General features: G+C 41.5%; 1 protein-coding gene across 1 annotated transcript in view; it reads left to right on the forward strand.

Moving 5' to 3' along the window:
* The window catches only part of pcloa (piccolo presynaptic cytomatrix protein a), a 51,591-nt gene that overhangs the window by 8,086 nt on the left and 24,352 nt on the right, over nt 1-19,153 (forward strand). The window contains exons 4-6 of the mRNA XM_084406942.1: nt 9,348-12,608; nt 12,784-17,026; nt 17,314-18,863. Coding sequence (XP_084263068.1) covers nt 9,348-12,608; nt 12,784-17,026; nt 17,314-18,863 — 9,054 coding nt within the window. The remainder of the gene's footprint in view (nt 1-9,347; nt 12,609-12,783; nt 17,027-17,313; nt 18,864-19,153) is intronic.

Consider the following 19,153-nt stretch of genomic DNA (forward strand, 5'->3'; position numbering starts at 1 on the left):
GTGTGAGCATATTTCAACAATTCATAACATTCCTCCAAGGAAATTCACGTGTTCCTCTGTCCGTATGAATAGGTTATGCTAAACTGCCATGCTCTGACCTGTGCACCACGGCATTTGATGGCTCTCACGTGTAAACCACCCTCTGTGTTTGATCGTGGATCTGCACACCAGGTTGCTCAAGCTCTCTGTAATCCCGTGAGACTATTTCAGGTTTTCCAAACAGATTAGCCAGAGCATGTGCGTCCGGTTCCACCTCACATGGTACAGCTAATGACTTCACTCATCATTATTCCGTCAAGAGTACCCTACCAAGATGGCTGACAACACTGATCCCAGTTTAGCTGAGACCAGAACTAAAAAGCAAAGACAGTCCTGTCATTTTTATCTGTAGACTGGCCTTATTATTGTAGACATTAATGCGTGTGACTACATGCCTTTGCTGTGTGTTGTTTATTCGCCAGATTGTCCTGATCAAAACGGCTCAAGGCTGTAGAAAATTGCTTTATCAGGATCAGTGCTGAAGTGCTTCCATTTGAGTAACATCCTCACTTGAAATTAGATTTAGTCTCTCTCTCTTCCGAGGTTTCAACACTACTTTTGCTACTGTGACAACGTTGGGGCGTGTGTGCATATGAGAGTTTGTGTGCAAGTGTGTGTAGTAATCTGTTTTTGCTAACAGGATTTAAAGGGCAACAATTGAGTTTTTTCTGAAGGCCACTTAAGGGCCTTATTTTAAAATCTCTCAATATGTACAAGATTTTAATATGACAGACTTTGACCTTCAAAGATTATCTCTGTTTTTGTTCATTATTTCTCTTTCCTCTGTCTCTCCAATGGCAACACCTTCTCCATCTGGCTTTTCACTTATTCATGTGACTGGAATTCCTTTTGGTGCTGCTCCTCTGCCTCATTCCATCCTCCTCTATAGATTTATATGACTTGCATTAGAATCTCCCTTAACTCCCATTTCATCTCTCTTCTTTCTTCATTCTCATTCTTGGCATTTCTTGCTGGTTGTTTTGAAGGTTGGAAATGTTCCCTTTTTAATTTTTGATTTGTCTGTTCTTTTCTTTAAAAAATCGCATATCTGGGTCATAGTGATGCACAGTGGAAGTAAATGTGGTCAATCCACTGACATTAAAATACTGAGTGTTGCAATACCATAACCAATGGAAACAATATGCATCTTAACATAATTTAGTGAAAAAAAGCTTTTCTGTGTCCAGTTTTACAACGTTAAACACCTTAAACCCTAAAACAATGATAAAATGATAAGAACAATTTGTAGCTGAAATAATACAGAAGAATTAATGTAAGTGCTTCTAAAAAATATTTTAGGATTTTATTTTTGGGATTTTAAATCCTCCAAAGAACTGGCCCCACCTTCTTCTGGGCATCTCAATTCATTTTTGTGGAAACCAACATTATACTACAAATGCTTTCAATTTAGCTTAACTTGTTTTGAATCTGAAATACTCTTTTAACTTAATGGTATTTAACCTGGGTGTACACACTTACAGTATATATACAGTATTATGTTGTCTAGAGTCTAGACTAAATATTAAATATGAATGTGTTTAGTCACCCAAACTCGTAATTGGCAGATCTGTGCTTAGTTGCACATGTCCTGTTAGCTAATGAGCTATATAAAATTGTCCTTTTATGGCTAATGACGTAGGTATTATTGGACAAATCAGGTGTGATGCTTTTTCCATGTAGCACAGTGTTGACAGTTTCACAACGGTCCAACAGAGAACTGGACCAGGGATTAGATTTCACACTCTTGGGGTTTTTTTTGTTGTTGTTTTTTTGTTGTTTTTTTGGTTGGCCATCTGCCTTAGGCTTTGAGTCAGTTGCCAGCCACCTGATGTATCGTCCCTTCTCACAGTGAGCCTCCACCTCAAAGATAACCCATTCATTCCATGCATACAGTCACAAACATTACATAACATTAAAAACAAGTGCATGTTGTCTGAGATCATGTAAGAATCTTGTCTCTGGTTTTGCCATGCATCTATCCTCCAGGGCTCCCACGCGCTCACGCTTACTGTGACCCGTCCACCTCCATCTCCACCAGCCTAAAAGATTTAGCTGACTCCCCTTCCTCAGTATTTCCACCCTGGGGTCAGATACAGCACTGCCTGGCCTACCTCAGAGTAGAACTCCAGTTTTACATAATCCACCACCTCCCTGAATCTGAGCATCCAACAGCCAGAACTGCTTTATGCTATTGTGCTGTCTCTCTATAGCTGTAGAGCAGGCGTGATCGCATTCTGTATTTGACCTGATTTGAATCAGGCTTGATAAAAAAGTATGCATTTAAGTTTCAGCAGAGAATAATATTGCCACTACACATCTTAAAATCTTAAAATGTGCATTTTTTTAGTTCACATTTGACCGGATTGCTTTCGTAGTGTAAACACTCACCTTCTCTCCGCCTGCTGAACTAATGCGCAAACATTATGGGAAGCGCGCTAGCTAGACGGAATGTTATCTTTGTTGGCTGAAGACGCAAATTTGGTTTGAAGACGAAAAACATACCAAGCACAATGTTCTTTCACCATACCTGAAACGAAGGCTGATGCTCTCCGTGTGTTTTCTGTTGTCTCTGGGTGCCTTCATATGTAAATTGCTACATTTTATTTTGTCCATTAGATCAAAATATCTAAAAATAAAGCATACATTTACCCACCCATAGACCCTCCCCTTGAAGAAATCAGGACAGAAGTGATTGAAAGTGGACAAAATTAAAACACCAGGTGTAAACGGGTATGTGTCTGCCTCGTCTACTTGTGATCTGATCGACCAAAATGCATCTTAAAGGGTTAGTCAACCCAAAAATGAAAATTCTGTCAGTAATTACTCACCCTCATGTTGTTCCATGTTGTTTGATGAGAAAGTGTGAAAGGTAAGCCATTCGTTTTGCGGCATTGGTAAGGCACTTTTATGTTTTCTCGTTGGTTTCTCACGATTCGGACATCCAGGAAATGCACACTTTAGAACCATTTTAAACACTACATCGAGACCCATCTGCGTCATCTTCTCAGTTCTCGCGCATGCGTCGTGGCAGTCTCGTGAACTCACGTCAGAGGCCCACATAGAAGAAAATGAATAGTTGAACAAAGTCGTTATTTTTGTGTTTTTGCGGACAAAAAGTATTCTCGTCGCTTGATAAACTTAAGGCTAAGCCACTATAGTCACTATTTTAACGATGTTAACATCTTGCCTTGAAAGACTTCATATCGAGCCTTCCTCTGTCTGCTTGTTCTGTTCCCATAGCTACAGCGCCTTCTCCCTATCTGTCTATTTGATCACTTTATATAATGTGTACAGACGTGTGTGTCTGTGTGCCTTCCATCACCATGGAGATCTGTCCGCTTGTCTGTTTGATTATGATGTTTGCTTTGTTTATCTTTAGCTATCTTCTGATTTCTAGCATGCATTTCTAGCAGAAACTCTGGGTCTTTTAATCTACAGGACGATTTGTCCTCATGAATGTCCGAGTAATGGCCTGTCACTGAGGGACCAAATATTTGTTCTCTTGATTTTTATCTGGTGTTTCAGATATTAATTATTTATTCTTGGTTTAATCATACTGTGCGACTTAAATTGCATGTTTTCTCAGTCCTATCTATCTGTCCGTTATTCCACTTGTCTGTCTGTCTGTCTCACAGACAAAGCTTTGCCTCTCAATACATTAAGGCAAAAATAGCCAGAGTGGCAAAAGAGTGGTAGAGGCAGAACCAAGAATGACTACAGAGCATTATGGGAGATGGTCCTCTTTGTGGCAGCAAGTTTTTATTGCTGTGTATGTGACTGTGTGTGTTTTCCTTTGAGCTTGAAAGGCTCGTTTTAGGCCAGATGCATTCCTGCAGTGTCCACCACGTGCCATCCTCTCCCTGATGGTTTGAAAGCAGTCGTATTTTTAGATGTGAAGGTGTTTTGTGTGTGCTTGCATGGCGGAGAGACAGCCACTAGGCACTCTGTCCATTAAACCAAGCTCTTGGTGTACAAAGGCAGCAATCTCATCTCGCCATTGAGAAATACATTTATGTTTCATCATGCTGTGTAGTCACACCCACGGACCGTTGGCTGAACATCTGATGCATAAGTCACTCAAAATTGGAAGCACTTCAGGAGTTTCGAAGTCATCGTCTGATTTGTTGAATTCGATTTAATTTCAGAGAGACACGTGTCGAGAGACTTGAACTGTCAAATGTTGTTTCTAATGCTCAAATAGCGTTAAAAAAAAGCGTAGTTTTCAGGCTAGACCAGCCAATGTGCATGTGCAGTCCTAAGAGCGAGTTTGAGCTTTCTAACGGCAGCTGCAGTGATGCAATGACTTTACCAATCAGCAATTGGCTCTTTTACTTAGAAGGCGGGACGTATTCCGCCAGATTGCGCATTGCAGTTTCTCCCATTCATAAGTAATAGGAGTGAACCGTCTTTCGATATAAATAGTCTTTGGTTTTACACTTATGGGGCCCTATTTTAACGATCTGAAACGCAAGTGTCAAAGCGCAAAGCGCAAGTAACTTTGTGGGCGGGTCTTGGCGCTGTTGCTATTTTCCCGGCGGGATAAATGACTCTTGCGCCTGGCGCAAATCTAAAAGGGGTTGGTCTGAAGTAGCTTCATTATTCATAGGTGTGGTTTGGGCGTAACGTGAAATAAACCAATCACAGCGACATCTCACATTCCCTTTAAGAGCAGGCGCGCTTGTTCTAAAGCGGATTCCTATTATAACGGCGGATTTGCCAGGCGCACGACAGGAGCGGTTCAAGGCCGAGGAGACCGACGTTCTCGTCAGGGACGTTGGGGATGGAGAAACACACCCAAATTAACTTCGGTTAAACAGGCGTATGATAATTTGGGTAAATGTGTAAACTAGATGTATGCTTTTATAATAAAATGTCTATCTATCTATCTATCTATCTATCTATCGTAATAATGTATGATTTGCAAAAATAACTGCTGCGTCTGTGTGTAGATGAGAGAATCAAAGTGTATGCGAGTTGTGCACACGCTACATTGATTAAGGCCAAGCATGCGCCCTTAAAATAGCATATGAATAACATGCGCCACTGACTTCAAACTGTTTTTTTTTCGGTCAGTGGCGCAATTGTTTTCTAAACCTGTAAAATAGCATGAGGGAACGTTTCCGCCGGAACACGCCTCCTCTTTGCGCTGAACCGCCCCGGGGAGCGCAAGTGTATTTCTTAGTTAACCGACGTGCATCTGTGGAGGGAAAAGTCCGCTTTGCGCGGGTGCAAAATAGGAATGATACATGGGTCGGTGTACAAAGTCAATTGCGCTGGGTGCAAGATAGGGCCCCATGGTCTGTTATTGTAAGGAGATCGACATTATATTTTCACGCCTCTAAATATGATGCTGAACAAAACTGTGATTGGTTGCTTTTAAGTGTTAGTCAGTGTCCACTTTGATGGCCCCTTGGCCAATAAAAGCAGCAATGAAGTCCAGACCTGCTGCTGTCAGTCTGAAGGTCTTGCTATGCAAGACTATCTAGACTGTGTCTTTTATTTATTTTATTTTATTATGTGTTAAGGTGTTAGTCTCAGTATACATCAGATGTTTAGTATAATGTTTTCTGTCAGGACCACTATCGTCAAATATGATTGACAATTAGCATACAGTTTGGATTGGCGGTATGGTTCCGTTCTGGGCAAGAACTCCCTGCGCATACATGCAGCCTAGCATGGATAAGAGCAGGGAGAGCAGCAATAACCCCCCTTAGGGTAAACAGAACAGAACCAACTTGAATGTATGCAGATATCATTAATTCAAGATTTTAAAGTTCAACATGATTCGAGAATTTATTCTGATTCGGGGGCCATACTGACTGGACGAGAGGAGGAGCTGGGGATGGAGGAGAGTAATTAGCTCCTGAGAAACGCCATAATTGCTGATAATACTGAAGGAGCTTATATATGTATACAATAATAGGCGTTATAGGCGTCAGCTGATGCGAGCTTGACTAACGTGACCTGCCAGAACTAACTGACGCTACGCTTGATAACTGGCACAGTTTACCCATGCAGACAGCACCAAGAAATCAGTATGATGCCAACACAGAGTCTAACAGGAAGTATGAACCTCACACACAGACCTACTGTAGCTAATAAGGAGAGGAAGAGGGGTAGCGGATGTGAGAGGAGGAGAGAAAGAAAGAGAGTTGAGAGTGAGAGAGGAGGCGGTGAATGATATTAGACTTTGGAGGAGGAAGTGTGTGGAAAGGTTATTGAGAAAATATGACTTCATATCTGTTTGCTTTTTCTGTGTGTACAGCAGAAGTACAAACAAATTGACTTGAATACTTAATTTGGTCATATTAAAAAATATATAAATTAAGAAAAGCTAATTCCATTTATCCCAGTCTAGATATACTTAAAGTACAACTGGAGTATCTATGTTTTGTGTGTAGTGTGTACTGATAACTGATCATTTAGATAATTCTACATGGTAACCACCGATTCCACCAAAACGCTATTATTGTCACGGCAGGAAAACTGTGGTAAATTTGTATTAGGGCCTCTGGCATCAAAAAATTATTTAAATTGACAAAGATTTGGAAAGCATTTTATACTGATTATACTGAGGTTATTACTTTAAGATTATTTTACAGTTGTAAAAAATAACTGTAAAGAACAATTTTTGACAGAAACTATAATTGAAATGCTACATTTTGTAAGGGAGTGTATTACATTAGCAAAATAAGCTTGTCGTACTCTTTGGGCTTTTAGTAAATTTAGCTCTGTTTCACACCTTTATTGACGGATTTCACACATACACAAATTCTGGCTTTGAGAGTGAGCACACCCACCTCTCCTGTGCTCACTGGATAAGGATTTTCAAGCACAGTTTTCTTGAATTAGTCAGGTTTCTTGTGCCATAGAAGGAATAGCCTAATTTGATGTGGGAAAACCTTTTTTGCAGCTTTTGTAATTAAGCAGTTAAAATCCCTGTTGAAGCGGCATCACATTACAAAAGAGAGATGGATTTCTTCGAAAGGATAGGATGGTTATTTTTCTCTTACTGTACTTTTTGAAATTTTCATTTTCATGAATACTGCTCTGTTGTAGTAGTTATTTTATCAAATTTGTCTGTGCTGTGATTGCATTTTTTTTATTCAAGCTTCATGGGATATAATTACACTTTTAAAAAAATTATAAAATTATGATGTGCCATTGCATTAACATGCATTTTTCTTCCATACCCATTTTAATCTGCTGTATATCCAATGTGGTAAATATCCCTTTCAAATAATCTGTAATAAATCTGGGACACAATCCCTTATCAGCAGCCTGAGGTGCTCTAAAGAAGTCTGAAATATATTATATAGATCCTCATAAAAACTTCATTTAGCTGTGTCTGATATCCCTGTCTACAAACTCAGCAAATATGAAAGAATGAGTGGTGAGGAGACAAGCAGTGTTTTCAGCCCAAGCCACAAATCATGTGACTGCCTGAGCTCTCATTATTTTGCATCAGTCACATTCTCTTCACCTCTAAGGCTGCTGGATTTAATGCCTCAGTTTGTGAGGCATGATGAGTATGCTAGCCAGATCATGCAGAGGTGTTTAGTGGCCAGAGATTAAACAAAATGACTCAAAATTGATGTTTCATAATTGAAGTCTGTGACGTGCAAGTCAAACAGATGTGTTTCCGTTCAGTCTACAGTACATTGCCTCCATCTGATCTGTAATTTGTAATTTATTTGGCACATGGGCAGATTGCTTTGTTGCTGATAAATTACATGAAAAGGAGTTGTTTCATTTTTCAAGTCCATGTTTTATTTTCAAGCTGCATTAGAAGCGAGAGCAGACATCTGTTTTTGCTCATAATTTTTATGACTGGCAATGATGCGATTCAGGGCATATTAATGCAGTGTTGACCTGACTGTTTGAAAGTCTTTAAAAAAGAATGTTGGTTTGTTTTCTTAACCATTTTAAACCCTTCAACATCAGAAGTAAAAAAAAAAAAATTAACTTAACATTTCGTCTCCTTGCTTTTTAATTGTTGGGCATTTTTCCTTAGATAAGAATAATATTTCCTTCTCTTCTGATGTACCGTACCACATAATGCTGAAATACAAGTTACAATCACATCTATCTTTCATCTTATATAGTTTCATTAGGATTGTGTTTTTGTCCTTGAACTGTCTTTGTACACAACATACAGTATTAAGCCTTGCCATTCAACCCATTGTGTGTGGAATGAAATATCCTTTTCTCAGAGTGTCTTTGCCCTCGCATGGCACAGGGATCCCAGACCTCCTCTAGAATTAGACTAAACCCTGCAGCTAAGCCACTGAAGCACCACAACGTAGCTAAGCATGCCTCAGCACTGAAGCCTAACATACATCGCTCTGGATTTACGTCAGCCAGTGGGGCATGATTCCTCATGAGAGGACTGCCTGCATGTGGCATCTACATCCCCCACGAACATGTAATATTCATCTCTGACGTTACCATTTGTGGTGCATCCAGTGTTAAGGAGTGCTCTTGACGTCACAAGGTTCAGTGTTTTTCTTAAGAAAATATATCTTTGAAATCTTTCTAAATAAATTCCTGTGGGCTGCAATAATTTTGGGGAAACAGCCATTATAAACAGTTGTTTAGTTTTAATTGAGCTGTGTTCAAAACACAGTCATGGCTTAAGTGGGGGATGGAATTTTTTCCCATGTGGTCTCTCAAAGTAAATTAAGGTTAAAGGATGCTACTTTCCACAAACAACTATAGACCGCATTTCCTTTATTGCATTTTCAAATGTGTTTTCTAGAAGATTTAATTAGCTTCAAATAGACACATTTACTGTAAATCTTTTCCAACAGAAACATCAACTTTGTCAATCCTAAATTGGAGAATTACCATATATCCCCACAGCACTGCCTAAACCTGCCTAATCTTTTAGAAGATTAACTCCACAATACGTGTGTTTTACTCCACAATATCAATGGGCATTCGCCTAAACAGAAAGACAGATACACCCACCTCCACACATACAAATGTAGATGTGTTCACCCCACACATTCATTGGCATCTTTAAATTGTAGTTGAGGTGCAGTTTTTTGCTGAACAAGTTTTTTCTGAAATTGAGCTGATAAAGCTTCATCCCATTACTATTAATAATAAATGAACAATCTCTTAAGTTACATAAATTTAAAAAGCACTCCAGAAATAGAATGAGTTTTCCTTCTGCTGTAGCATTAGAGGTTTATTAGTTAACTGTGTTATTCAACATGGAAAAATCACTGAATCAGAGGATGGAAATAGCAGTTCATCTTCAATACTTCATCTCAAATATGCTATTATTCCTTCTTTTTTTACAGAAAGAATGGCTCTGCCTAAACTGCCAGACACAAAGGGCTCTCTCTGGGCAACTTGGGGATATGCTACCTCCACCTTCTCCATCCAAGCTACCAGCCAAACATGAACCCACCCCTCCCTCCTCCCCAGCCCGTGCCGTATCCTCCACGCCTTCCTCTCCTGCCCCCACTGCCACCCCTGCCAAAGGGCTAACACGGATGCCCAGCATTACTCAGGCCCTGGATGACAAGTCTGAGCCAGTCTCAGCCAAACTTGATGCTAAAGATGTCAAAAATACAGATACAGAACAAGGGGTTACAGCAGAGGCAATACCGAAGAGTACACAGGTAGTACCAGAAGAAAGCAAAAAACAAGCTCCTGGCACCCTGACTGAAAATGCAGAGGGCATAACGACTCCACCTGAGCAAATAGTTAGGAAAGATGCCCCTCCCTTACATTATGTTTCAGAAGAGACCGCAGATGTTAAAGGGGCAAATGTAGAACAGGCTGAAACTGTACAACAAATTGAGGCCCCTGCAGAGGTACAGAAAGCAGAGAAAATTGAGCCAGACCAGTGCCAGGTCCAAGAGCCAGAATATGCTAATAGAGTTGAAACGGAGCCTGAAAACAGTCAGGAAGTCCCTATATTTAATAATGTTAGTCAGACCATTCTGGTTAGTGACATGGAAGCTATTCCAGAGAAAGACATAGAGACACAATCCACTGAGACATCAGAGACAGCCCCACAGATTGAAATGACAGAGCCCAATGCATGCTCTCCTATAAGCAAGGAACCACACAGTCAGACTCAAGAGAAACAATCTGAGGAGCTCACACTACCCTCAAATGTAGATGCTGTAGATAACATGTCTGTTAAGGAAAGCTCTATCGAAACAGCAACTACATATCCTGATCAGAGTAGCATAGGGAATGTGCCAGAGAGGAAACCTGAGGCCTCTGTACAAATTGAGGCACCAAGGATTGAGTGCAGTGATGATCACCTATCCCATGATTTTACCAGTCAAGAAGAATCTACAGAGCCAAAAAATAAAGCAGATCAACTTAAAAATATGGAAAATGTGTTCATAGAGGAGGCCAATTTAGAAAACAAATTAACAGCAGAGCAGTTTAAAGACCATACAGAGTTAACCCCCCAAAACAATTTAAATCTATGTGACACAGAAGAGCTTATTGTACAAATGCAAGAGATGAAAGACCCATTCAAGAAGTCAGAAGTCACTAGCAAAGATTCCAGTCTTATGGAAAATGATATTTCTGTAAATAAAAATGATGAAATCTCTGAAAAAAGTCTAATAGAAGATAAGATAGAGGTAGAGGACACATCACAGATACAGTTAGATATGCCCTCACCATCTCCAGTTACTGAGATCAACTTCACAGAAAAAATATTGGCAAAGGAGCAGTGCAATAAAGAGCTATTTGCAGAAAAAGAGGATAAGCTACTGGAAAAGGAACAGATGAGCACAGATAAAACAAAGCTGGAAAAACGTATGCCAGATCAAGCAGGTGGAGATTTAGAGATGCCCAAGACCGCAGAACAGAAAGTCACTATCAAGACTGTTTGTGACAACAACATTTCTGAATTTGGTCCTGAAAGCACTTTCTCTGAACAAGGTATTAGTCCAGATACAAACAGAGAAGAGAAAAAGATGGGGGATACATGCTTTCCAGCCTCTCAAGAGGCTGATCCCAAACCAGACAAAAAAGCATCTGAAAGAGATCAAATCTATGAGGAAAAACCAGGGTCAGATGCTGTTATTACAGAGAATAATAAAGAATGTATAGTCATTAGAGATGAACTGTCCTCTGTTAATAATAATAAAAATGTTTCAGAGATGGTAGAACAATTATTGCCTGAACAGAAGGAAATTAAGCAGATTCCATACACTCTAGAACAGGCTTTAGAACAGTCTTCCATATCAAGTGGTCTTACTGACCAAAAAAAAGAAGTCCCCTCATCCCCCGTGGTTAGTAAGAGTGAAGATGCACAAGCAGTAATTGAGATTAAGCCTGAAGAGATGCAGTCTACACAACAAACCCAAACTCCTGTAACTGAGGTGGTAGAAAGAGTATTGCCAGAACAGAAGGATAATGGGCAAATTCCAGACCCTATGACTGAAAAGGCTCTAGAAAAGGCTCTAGAACAGTCTGCCATATCAAGTGGTCTTACTGACCAAAAAAAAGAACTCCCCTCATCCCCTGTGGTTAGTAAGAGTGAAGATGCACAAGCAGTAATTGAGATTAAGCCTGAAGAGATGCAGTCTACACAACAAACCCAAACTCCTTCTGTAACTGAGGTGGTAGAAAGAGTATTGCCAGAACAGAAGGATAATGGGCAAATTCCACACTCTATGACTGAAAAGGCTCTAGAACAGTCTGCCATATCGAGTGGTCTTACTGACCAAAAACAAGAACTCCCCTCATCCCCTGTGGTTAGTAAGAGTGAAGATGCACAAGCAGTAATTGAGATTAAGCCTGAAGAGATGCAGTCTACACAACAAACCCAAACTCCTTCTGTAACTGAGGTGGTAGAAAGAGTATTGCCAGAACAGAAGGATAATGTGCAAATTCCACACTCTATGACTGAAAAGGCTCTAGAACAGTCTGCCATATCTAGTGGTCTTACTGACCAAAAAAAAGAACTCCCCTCATCCCCTGTGGTTAGTAAGAGTGAAGATGCACAAGCAGTAATTGAGATTAAGCCTGAAGAGATGCAGTCTACACAACAAACCCAAACTCCTTCTGTAACTGAGGTGGTAGAAAGAGTATTGCCAGAACAGAAGGATAATGGGCAAATTCCAGACTCTATGACTGAAAAGGCTTTAGAACAGTCTGCCATTCCAAAGGGTCTTACTGACCAGCAAATAGTCATCTCATCCCCTGTGTTTAGTAATAAGGAAGACATAAAAGCAGTAATTGAAATTAAGTGTGAAGAGATGCAGTCTACACAACAAGCCCAAACCCCTGCTGTAACATTTACCATATCTAGAGAGAAAGATAAATTACCCAGTGAGGAGCTGATGGAAAAAGCACTGGTTGTAACTGACCAGGATATTACCAAAAAAACTAAACTTGAATTTACAGCTGAATGTGTGCCCCATAGTCTAGACCATGATGTAGAACTAGCCTCCCCATCCTCTACATTTAGCCAACAGGAAAGAAACAAATCAGAGGAGGGGAAGTTGACTTCTGAAGCACAAGAGAAACAGGATGATGTGCTACAGCCATTGATAAAGCCTATTAAAATTGATGAATCTGGAGAGGTAACTGTACATGTAGCTGTAGAGGTATTTCTTGTACATATTGTAGGATCAGTGTCTAGATAGTACCCCAAAGTTTATTTTAATGTAGTTATTTTTCATTTCTCCTTTTTAATAAAATTTGTTTTTATTATGCCTTGAAAACAGCTCAAATTCTAATTAATTTTCTGTTTTGTAGAAAAAAGAAGAGGCTGCTGTCTCAATAAAAGACAATGAGCTACTGAAGGAGCCTAGCGAGAAAGATAGAGAAAGCAGCCCCACGAGTCCTTCTGACCTGGCCAAGTTGGAAAGTACTGTCCTTCCAATCCTAGAGGCTCAGACATCATCTAAAGAGGAATCACAAACTGAAACTCCAAAGGTCAAGCGTCGACTGGAGGTGTTGCCAATGTCTCCAGTATCACCCAGCTCGGAGGATGACCAACATGAAGAAACTAAAGAGCAAAGGAACGATGCTCCAAAAAAAGAGCGGAAAAAGCTTCTGGTTCCAACTGATATTCAAGGTGATTCTTTTGAGGAAAGTAGTGAGGGAGAACCTTCACCTAAACTACAAAGCAAAAATACTTTTGGAGATAAGGAAGTAGAAATGGAGAGTCCAATGGATGAAGAGGATTTTATCAGGAAGCAGATCATAGAGATGAGCGCAGATGAAGATGCATCTCCGTCTGATGAAGAAAACCTTGCCAGACGTAAAATCAAAGATCAAGAGAAGAAGCAACTGGAACAGAATGCACAAAAAGATGTAAAGGACAAAAGTGAATCAGGCAAGGCCAGACGTCTTCTCAAAAAGAGCAGTATCAGTCCAGAAGATGAGCCTGAACAAAAGAGTATTATCTCTGTAACTAAAATTGAGGAACTAGCTAAAGGAGAACAACCTTCAGTAGACAGTGGAGCTGGCATACGGCATTTCAAAACAATTGAGCTTAACAGTACAGCAACTGTACGTCAGACATCAGATGATGGTGAGCTAGAGAGCCTAACAGACTCTCCTGATGACAGGTCAAGAGGTGAAGGCTCTTCCAGTTTACATGCATCCAGTTTTACCCCAGGAACATCTCCAACATCTTTGTCTTCTCTTGATGAAGACAGTGATAGCAGCAGCCCAAGTCATGTTCGGTCTAGTGGTGAGGGCAAGCAGCAGAGAAAAGCAAAGCACCGGCAGCCAGGTCAGACGCTTCCTACCATTGAGGATTCATCAGAGGAAGAGGAGCTGCGAGAAGAGGAGGAGCTTCTAAGAGAACAGGAGAAGCAAAAGGGCACAGGAAAAAAATCAAAGAAAGACAAAGAAGAGATACGGGCACAGAGAAGAAGAGAAAGGCCCAAAACTCCACCAAGCAACCTCTCCCCTATTGAGGATGCTTCTCCCACAGAAGAGCTACGACAGGAAGCAGAGATGGAGGAAATCCGCAGGTCTTCCTGCTCAGACCTCTCCCCAAGCATGGAGTCAGAACCAGAGAGCTTTGAGATACTCCCAGAGAAGATTGTTGCTGTCCAAAAAGTGTATCAGTTACCAACTTCAGTTTCACTGTATTCTCCAACAGATGAGCAACATGTTGATAATCAGTTCAAAGAAAGGGGAAAGCATTCATTAAAAAGTGCAGATGAGGTATATGAAGAGATAATGCTCAAAGCCAAATCTCCAACTAACGAGGGAAACAAACCCCCACCTGGTAAAGAATCTCTTTATGGAGGCATGCTGATAGAAGATTATGCGTATGAGTCTCTTGTAGATGATGCATCCTGTGAGCAAGAACCAGACAAGCTTTTTGTGTCAGAGAAACCAAAAAAAAAATTGAGATCACCTGATGAGGTTTATGAGGACATGATGCAAAGAAAGAAAGAGATAATGCTTAAAGAACAGGCGCAAATACACAATAAGCCAGAAGAAGATGTTTCTAAACCAGAAACTGTGTTACCTGATACTGACTCAAGCAAAGACACTATGTCATCATGCAACACAGGCCAGTCTAGGAAGGATGGAAAACCATTATTAGATGCAGAGGCAGCCTATGAAGAACTTCTGAAGAAGCAAAGAGCAGTGTTGACTCCAGGAACCAGTCCAACTCAAGCAGGTCCTGATCTGACTGGCATGGCACAGGGGTCAACAGTAGCCCAAGTTGAGAAAACTGAGACAGCACCCCTACGAAGAATACTGCCTATACCTGATCTGAGAGTGACACAGTGTTCATCAGGTGAAGAGGAATCTGGCGAAGAGAGCATTTCTGATCAAACACAGGACTCTGAGAAAGTTACAGTTTCAGCTACAAAGACTGAACCACAACCACTTGTAGATGAGACTTTCCAGAAAACATCAGTCTCAGAGACAGTTGTAGATGATTTGTCACTACAAAGAGAAGTAGCATTGCCTGCCATATCAAGTGACTCACTGGATGCCACAGAGAAAGATGTAGAAATTGAGCAAACAGGTGTTGTTGACTTGTCCAAGTCATCAGTCCCTGCTCAAATTGACTCTGTTACAGCACAAGTTCCTAGTGTAATTTCAAGACAGTCAGCCCCAGTAATTGTAAGTGTATCACCCTTGTCCACTGTACCGCAATATATAGCATCTACTATACCTGGTGTCGTATCAACTGCTCCACCAGTTCCTCCCAAACCCATAGTACTGCGCAGGGCTGCGTCTCTGGAAAAAGCAGACATCCCAGTTCCTCCACCCCTCCCTCCTCCAACACTGCCCAAACCCTCTGTGTATCCCAAAAAAACTCCACCTCAGGTCCCCCCTAGAACTACTCCAGTTGGCATGCCAACCACAGGGGACAGTGTACCAGTTAGACAGCCGCTTGCTCCAGCCTACAAGCCCCATGTTCCTCCTCCTGTACCACCAAAGCCATCCTCCATCCCTGCAGGCCTAACCTTTAGTCACAAACCAGGAGAGACTATTAAACCTCCCATAGCTCCTAAACCCATAGCTGGTGTTCAGCCACCCTTTACAGGCCACACCCCTTCAAGACCTACCATACTGAGTACAAGCAGTGCAGACAGTGTCCTTAATCTGAGTCCTTCTGCAGAGAGTAGAATGGGAACCACATCTCCCCTCAAGTCCCCTACATCACCCAGGTTTGGAAAGGTTTTACGTGACACTTATGTTGTTATTACTTTGCCATCTCAGCCCGGTTCACCTACAGAAAGTATCACAACTCAAGCCTCAATAAGTCCTAGCCAAGAATCCCCTCAGATACTGCCTCCTACACCACCTCAACCACCTCCACAGTCACAAACAACAAGAGTACCTTTGGCATTCACACGAATTACTGAATCTATTGAAAGTCAAGAAATATGTGGTCCAGAGAAGGTAGTTTCTAGCATGAGTCACGTATACGAGGCTATTTCAGCCTCAACGCAGCCTCAATCAATTACTCCAAATGTTGGTGTTCAGGTAGTTACCACTGAAGTCCAAAGAACCACAGTGTCTGTTGTGCATGAAAGAACACCCCCTCCACATCCCATTCTAAGAGCCACTGGCATCTCTGTTGTTCAAGAAAACACAAAACCTGAACCAGTTCAAGCACAGAATGGCCATGCCTACCATCCTGGTGAGATTGTGGATCTCCGAACCCCAAAGATAGATGTAGAGACATCCATGAAAGGTGTGGATCTGTCTTCCTCTGAGTCAAGACGACAGTCCCTTGCTATTGATGGTGGTGGACGTCAGCAAAGTGCTGTGCAGCCATCTGTAGTAAACCTAAGCACTGATGCTTCCTTAGTCTCAGTGGTTACTGACAACATCACCATCCTCACATGCACAGCCACTGTAGCTTATGGTAGTGATGCATCTCTGTCTACATCAATGCCTCTCCAACTTACAACAGCTAAATCCTTTGAGCCTGTGACTCAAATTATTTACAGGCCTGTGGAAACCCCAGAAAAACCCATAAATCTCTCTACCACAATGGGTAAAACTCACTCTGTTCCTGTAACAATAGCTCCTACGATTGCAAACAATAGCATTGGTGCAACTTTACCTCCTCGCCTAGAAACAGGCTTATCAGGTGCAGTTGATCTCACCACTGTAAAACCTGCACAGACCATGGTTGCAATGAATGGATCCACTGCAGAGGTGGTCACTGCTGTAATTACAGAGGAAGATGGAAAACCAGTTGATCTTACTGCTGGAAGAAGAGCAGTCTGCTGTGATGTAGTCTATAAGCTTCCTTTTGCAAGTAGCTGTACAACTCAGCAGCCTTCAGCTCCTTTACCAGAGGATCGTTTTGGCTACAGAGATGACCATTATCAATACGATCGTACTCCTTATGGTATGAGAGGTCTTGGTGGCATTAAACCCTCTATGTCTGACACAAACTTGGCAGAGGCTGGTCTCTTCCTATATAAAAGTAAGCATAGCTTTGATTACAAGGAGGCCATTGAAGGTGCTGTAGACCTGACATCTGGAAAAATGTTAGTGACAGGTCAGTACGACATTGAAGATCTTTCTTCTCAGTTTCATTTTGAGTTACCTCTACTTATTCCCAGCTGATGTTTTTGTATGCCTGTTTTTTTTCTTGTTTTGGGAAGAGATTTTGCATGCTCTCTGTTTTTTTGGGGGGTGTGTCTGCATGTTGCTGCATGCTTTTCAATATACCTTTTGCTGTTTTAATTTTTCATCCCTTGGATGGTGCATGGATGCCTTGATGCTGTTACCATTGCACTATTTGAATGTGCTGAGCTTTAATCTAACAAAATGAACTTTTAACAGGTGAAGCTGTGGACTATTCAAGCAAATCAACGGGAGTGTGCACTGGAATGACAGTTCCACAGTACACACAAGCCAGGATTACTTCAGCAGTTGGAACCCATTATGGGATTTCTAGTGTCCTAAGATCTTCCAATGGCATTGTCTATTCTTCTGTAGCAGCACCAGTTCCTTCTACATATGCCATAACCACCCAGCCTGGTTCTATCTTCAGCACATCCTACAATTCTCTATCAGGCATGCACACAAGTGATACTATGCCATCATTGTCAACTCTACAGAATCAACCTCTTACTAGATCACACAGCTTTCTTTCAACCATTGCTGTAACCACAGCAGAAGAACAAAGCAACTTACCCTTAAATCTGGAGACTGGTGTTTCAATGGCTGGCCTTTCCACAACTCTCTCAGATGTAGTTTCTTCAGTCACCACAGTGGCAGCACTGGACACCTACACAAATGCTTCACTTGAGGCAATTGCAGCCTCTTTAGAAGCTCTGTCTTCACCTGTTGTTCCAGGAGATGGACAGTACCAGATGGAACGTGAGCTTCTTGAGCTAGAGAAGATGAAGCAGCAGCGCTTGGCTGAAGAACTTGAGTGGGAGAGGCATGAGATACAGCGATTCCGTGAGCAGGAACAGCTTCTTGTGCAGAAGGAGCTGGAAGAACTCCAGGCCATGAAACAGCAAATACTATGTCAGCAAGAAGAGGAGAGACAGGCCCACCTGATGATGCAAAAGGAGACTTATGCTCAGCAACAGGAGCAGTTAGAGCAGATCCAAAGACTCCAAGAACAGCTCAGACAACAGTTGGAGGAACAGAAGTTCAGGCAAATGTATCCAAGTGAAGTCCTGCCAGAGGCTCTTGTTGTGGTGGGAGAAAGAAAGATGGATAGTGGCTGTCAGACTGATGAAGAGGATAACACTGAAAAGGCCTACACTGCAGGAAGGAAGAAGAAAAGTACAAAGAAAAGTGTTGACAGCTGTGTACAGACAGATGATGAAGACCAGGATGACTGGGAAGTTCCTACTCGAGGCAGGCGCAGTAGACCACGTGGTGGTAAAAATGGCATAGGCGAAAGAGGAGCTGTTTCAGTTCAGGCCCTTGAAATCTCTGTACAAACAGACTCCTCTGGAACACTAAGGGGACACTCTGTGCAGGTAGATGCTAGAGTAGATTATCCTGACTCTGATAGAACTTCCTCTCCAAAGAGACGCCCAACTCCACTTGATATAAGCCAGTCCCCTCACCTCAAAGCAGATGCCTCCACTCTCCAGGTTGTGCCAGGTCCTCCCAAATCCCCAAAAGTTCTGTACTCTCCGATTTCCCCTTGTGTATCCCCTAGCAAATCCCTTGAGTATTTGTCCTATGAGAAATCCCTTGGAGACACAAGCCCACAGAGAATACGCTCTGCCACAGATCTATCCAAAGGTCCACCAACAAGTCCTAGGGCACCCAAGGTCATACAAAGGTCAATGTCTGACCCCAAACCCTTAAGCCCAACTGCAGAAGAGAGGGCAGCAGCAAATTTCCAGTTTTCTGAGGGTTATTCTGTGAGTATATATGATTTTATACGTTTTTATATGATTCATCTCTGCTTCATCTCAACTCAGAAAAAATGCAGAAATTTCATTAAATATTTGCTTGCTTTTTTAAGTAATTATTTCTCAATGTATGGTTTCAAATTTTGAATGCCATGAAGTAGTTTGATAAATTGTATAAATTGATTTTGATTTATTGTTTTATTGCCCTATTGTCAGGCCTGATTGGCATGGCCTGATTGGCATGCTAGCTGTCTTGTTTAATATTTTCAGTGTTTACTGAATGCCCTTTTAAAGGCATT

The sequence above is a fragment of the Rutilus rutilus genome, assembly GCF_951802725.1.
Source record: "Rutilus rutilus genome assembly, chromosome: 4".
Taxonomy (NCBI): Eukaryota; Metazoa; Chordata; class Actinopteri; order Cypriniformes; family Leuciscidae; genus Rutilus; species Rutilus rutilus.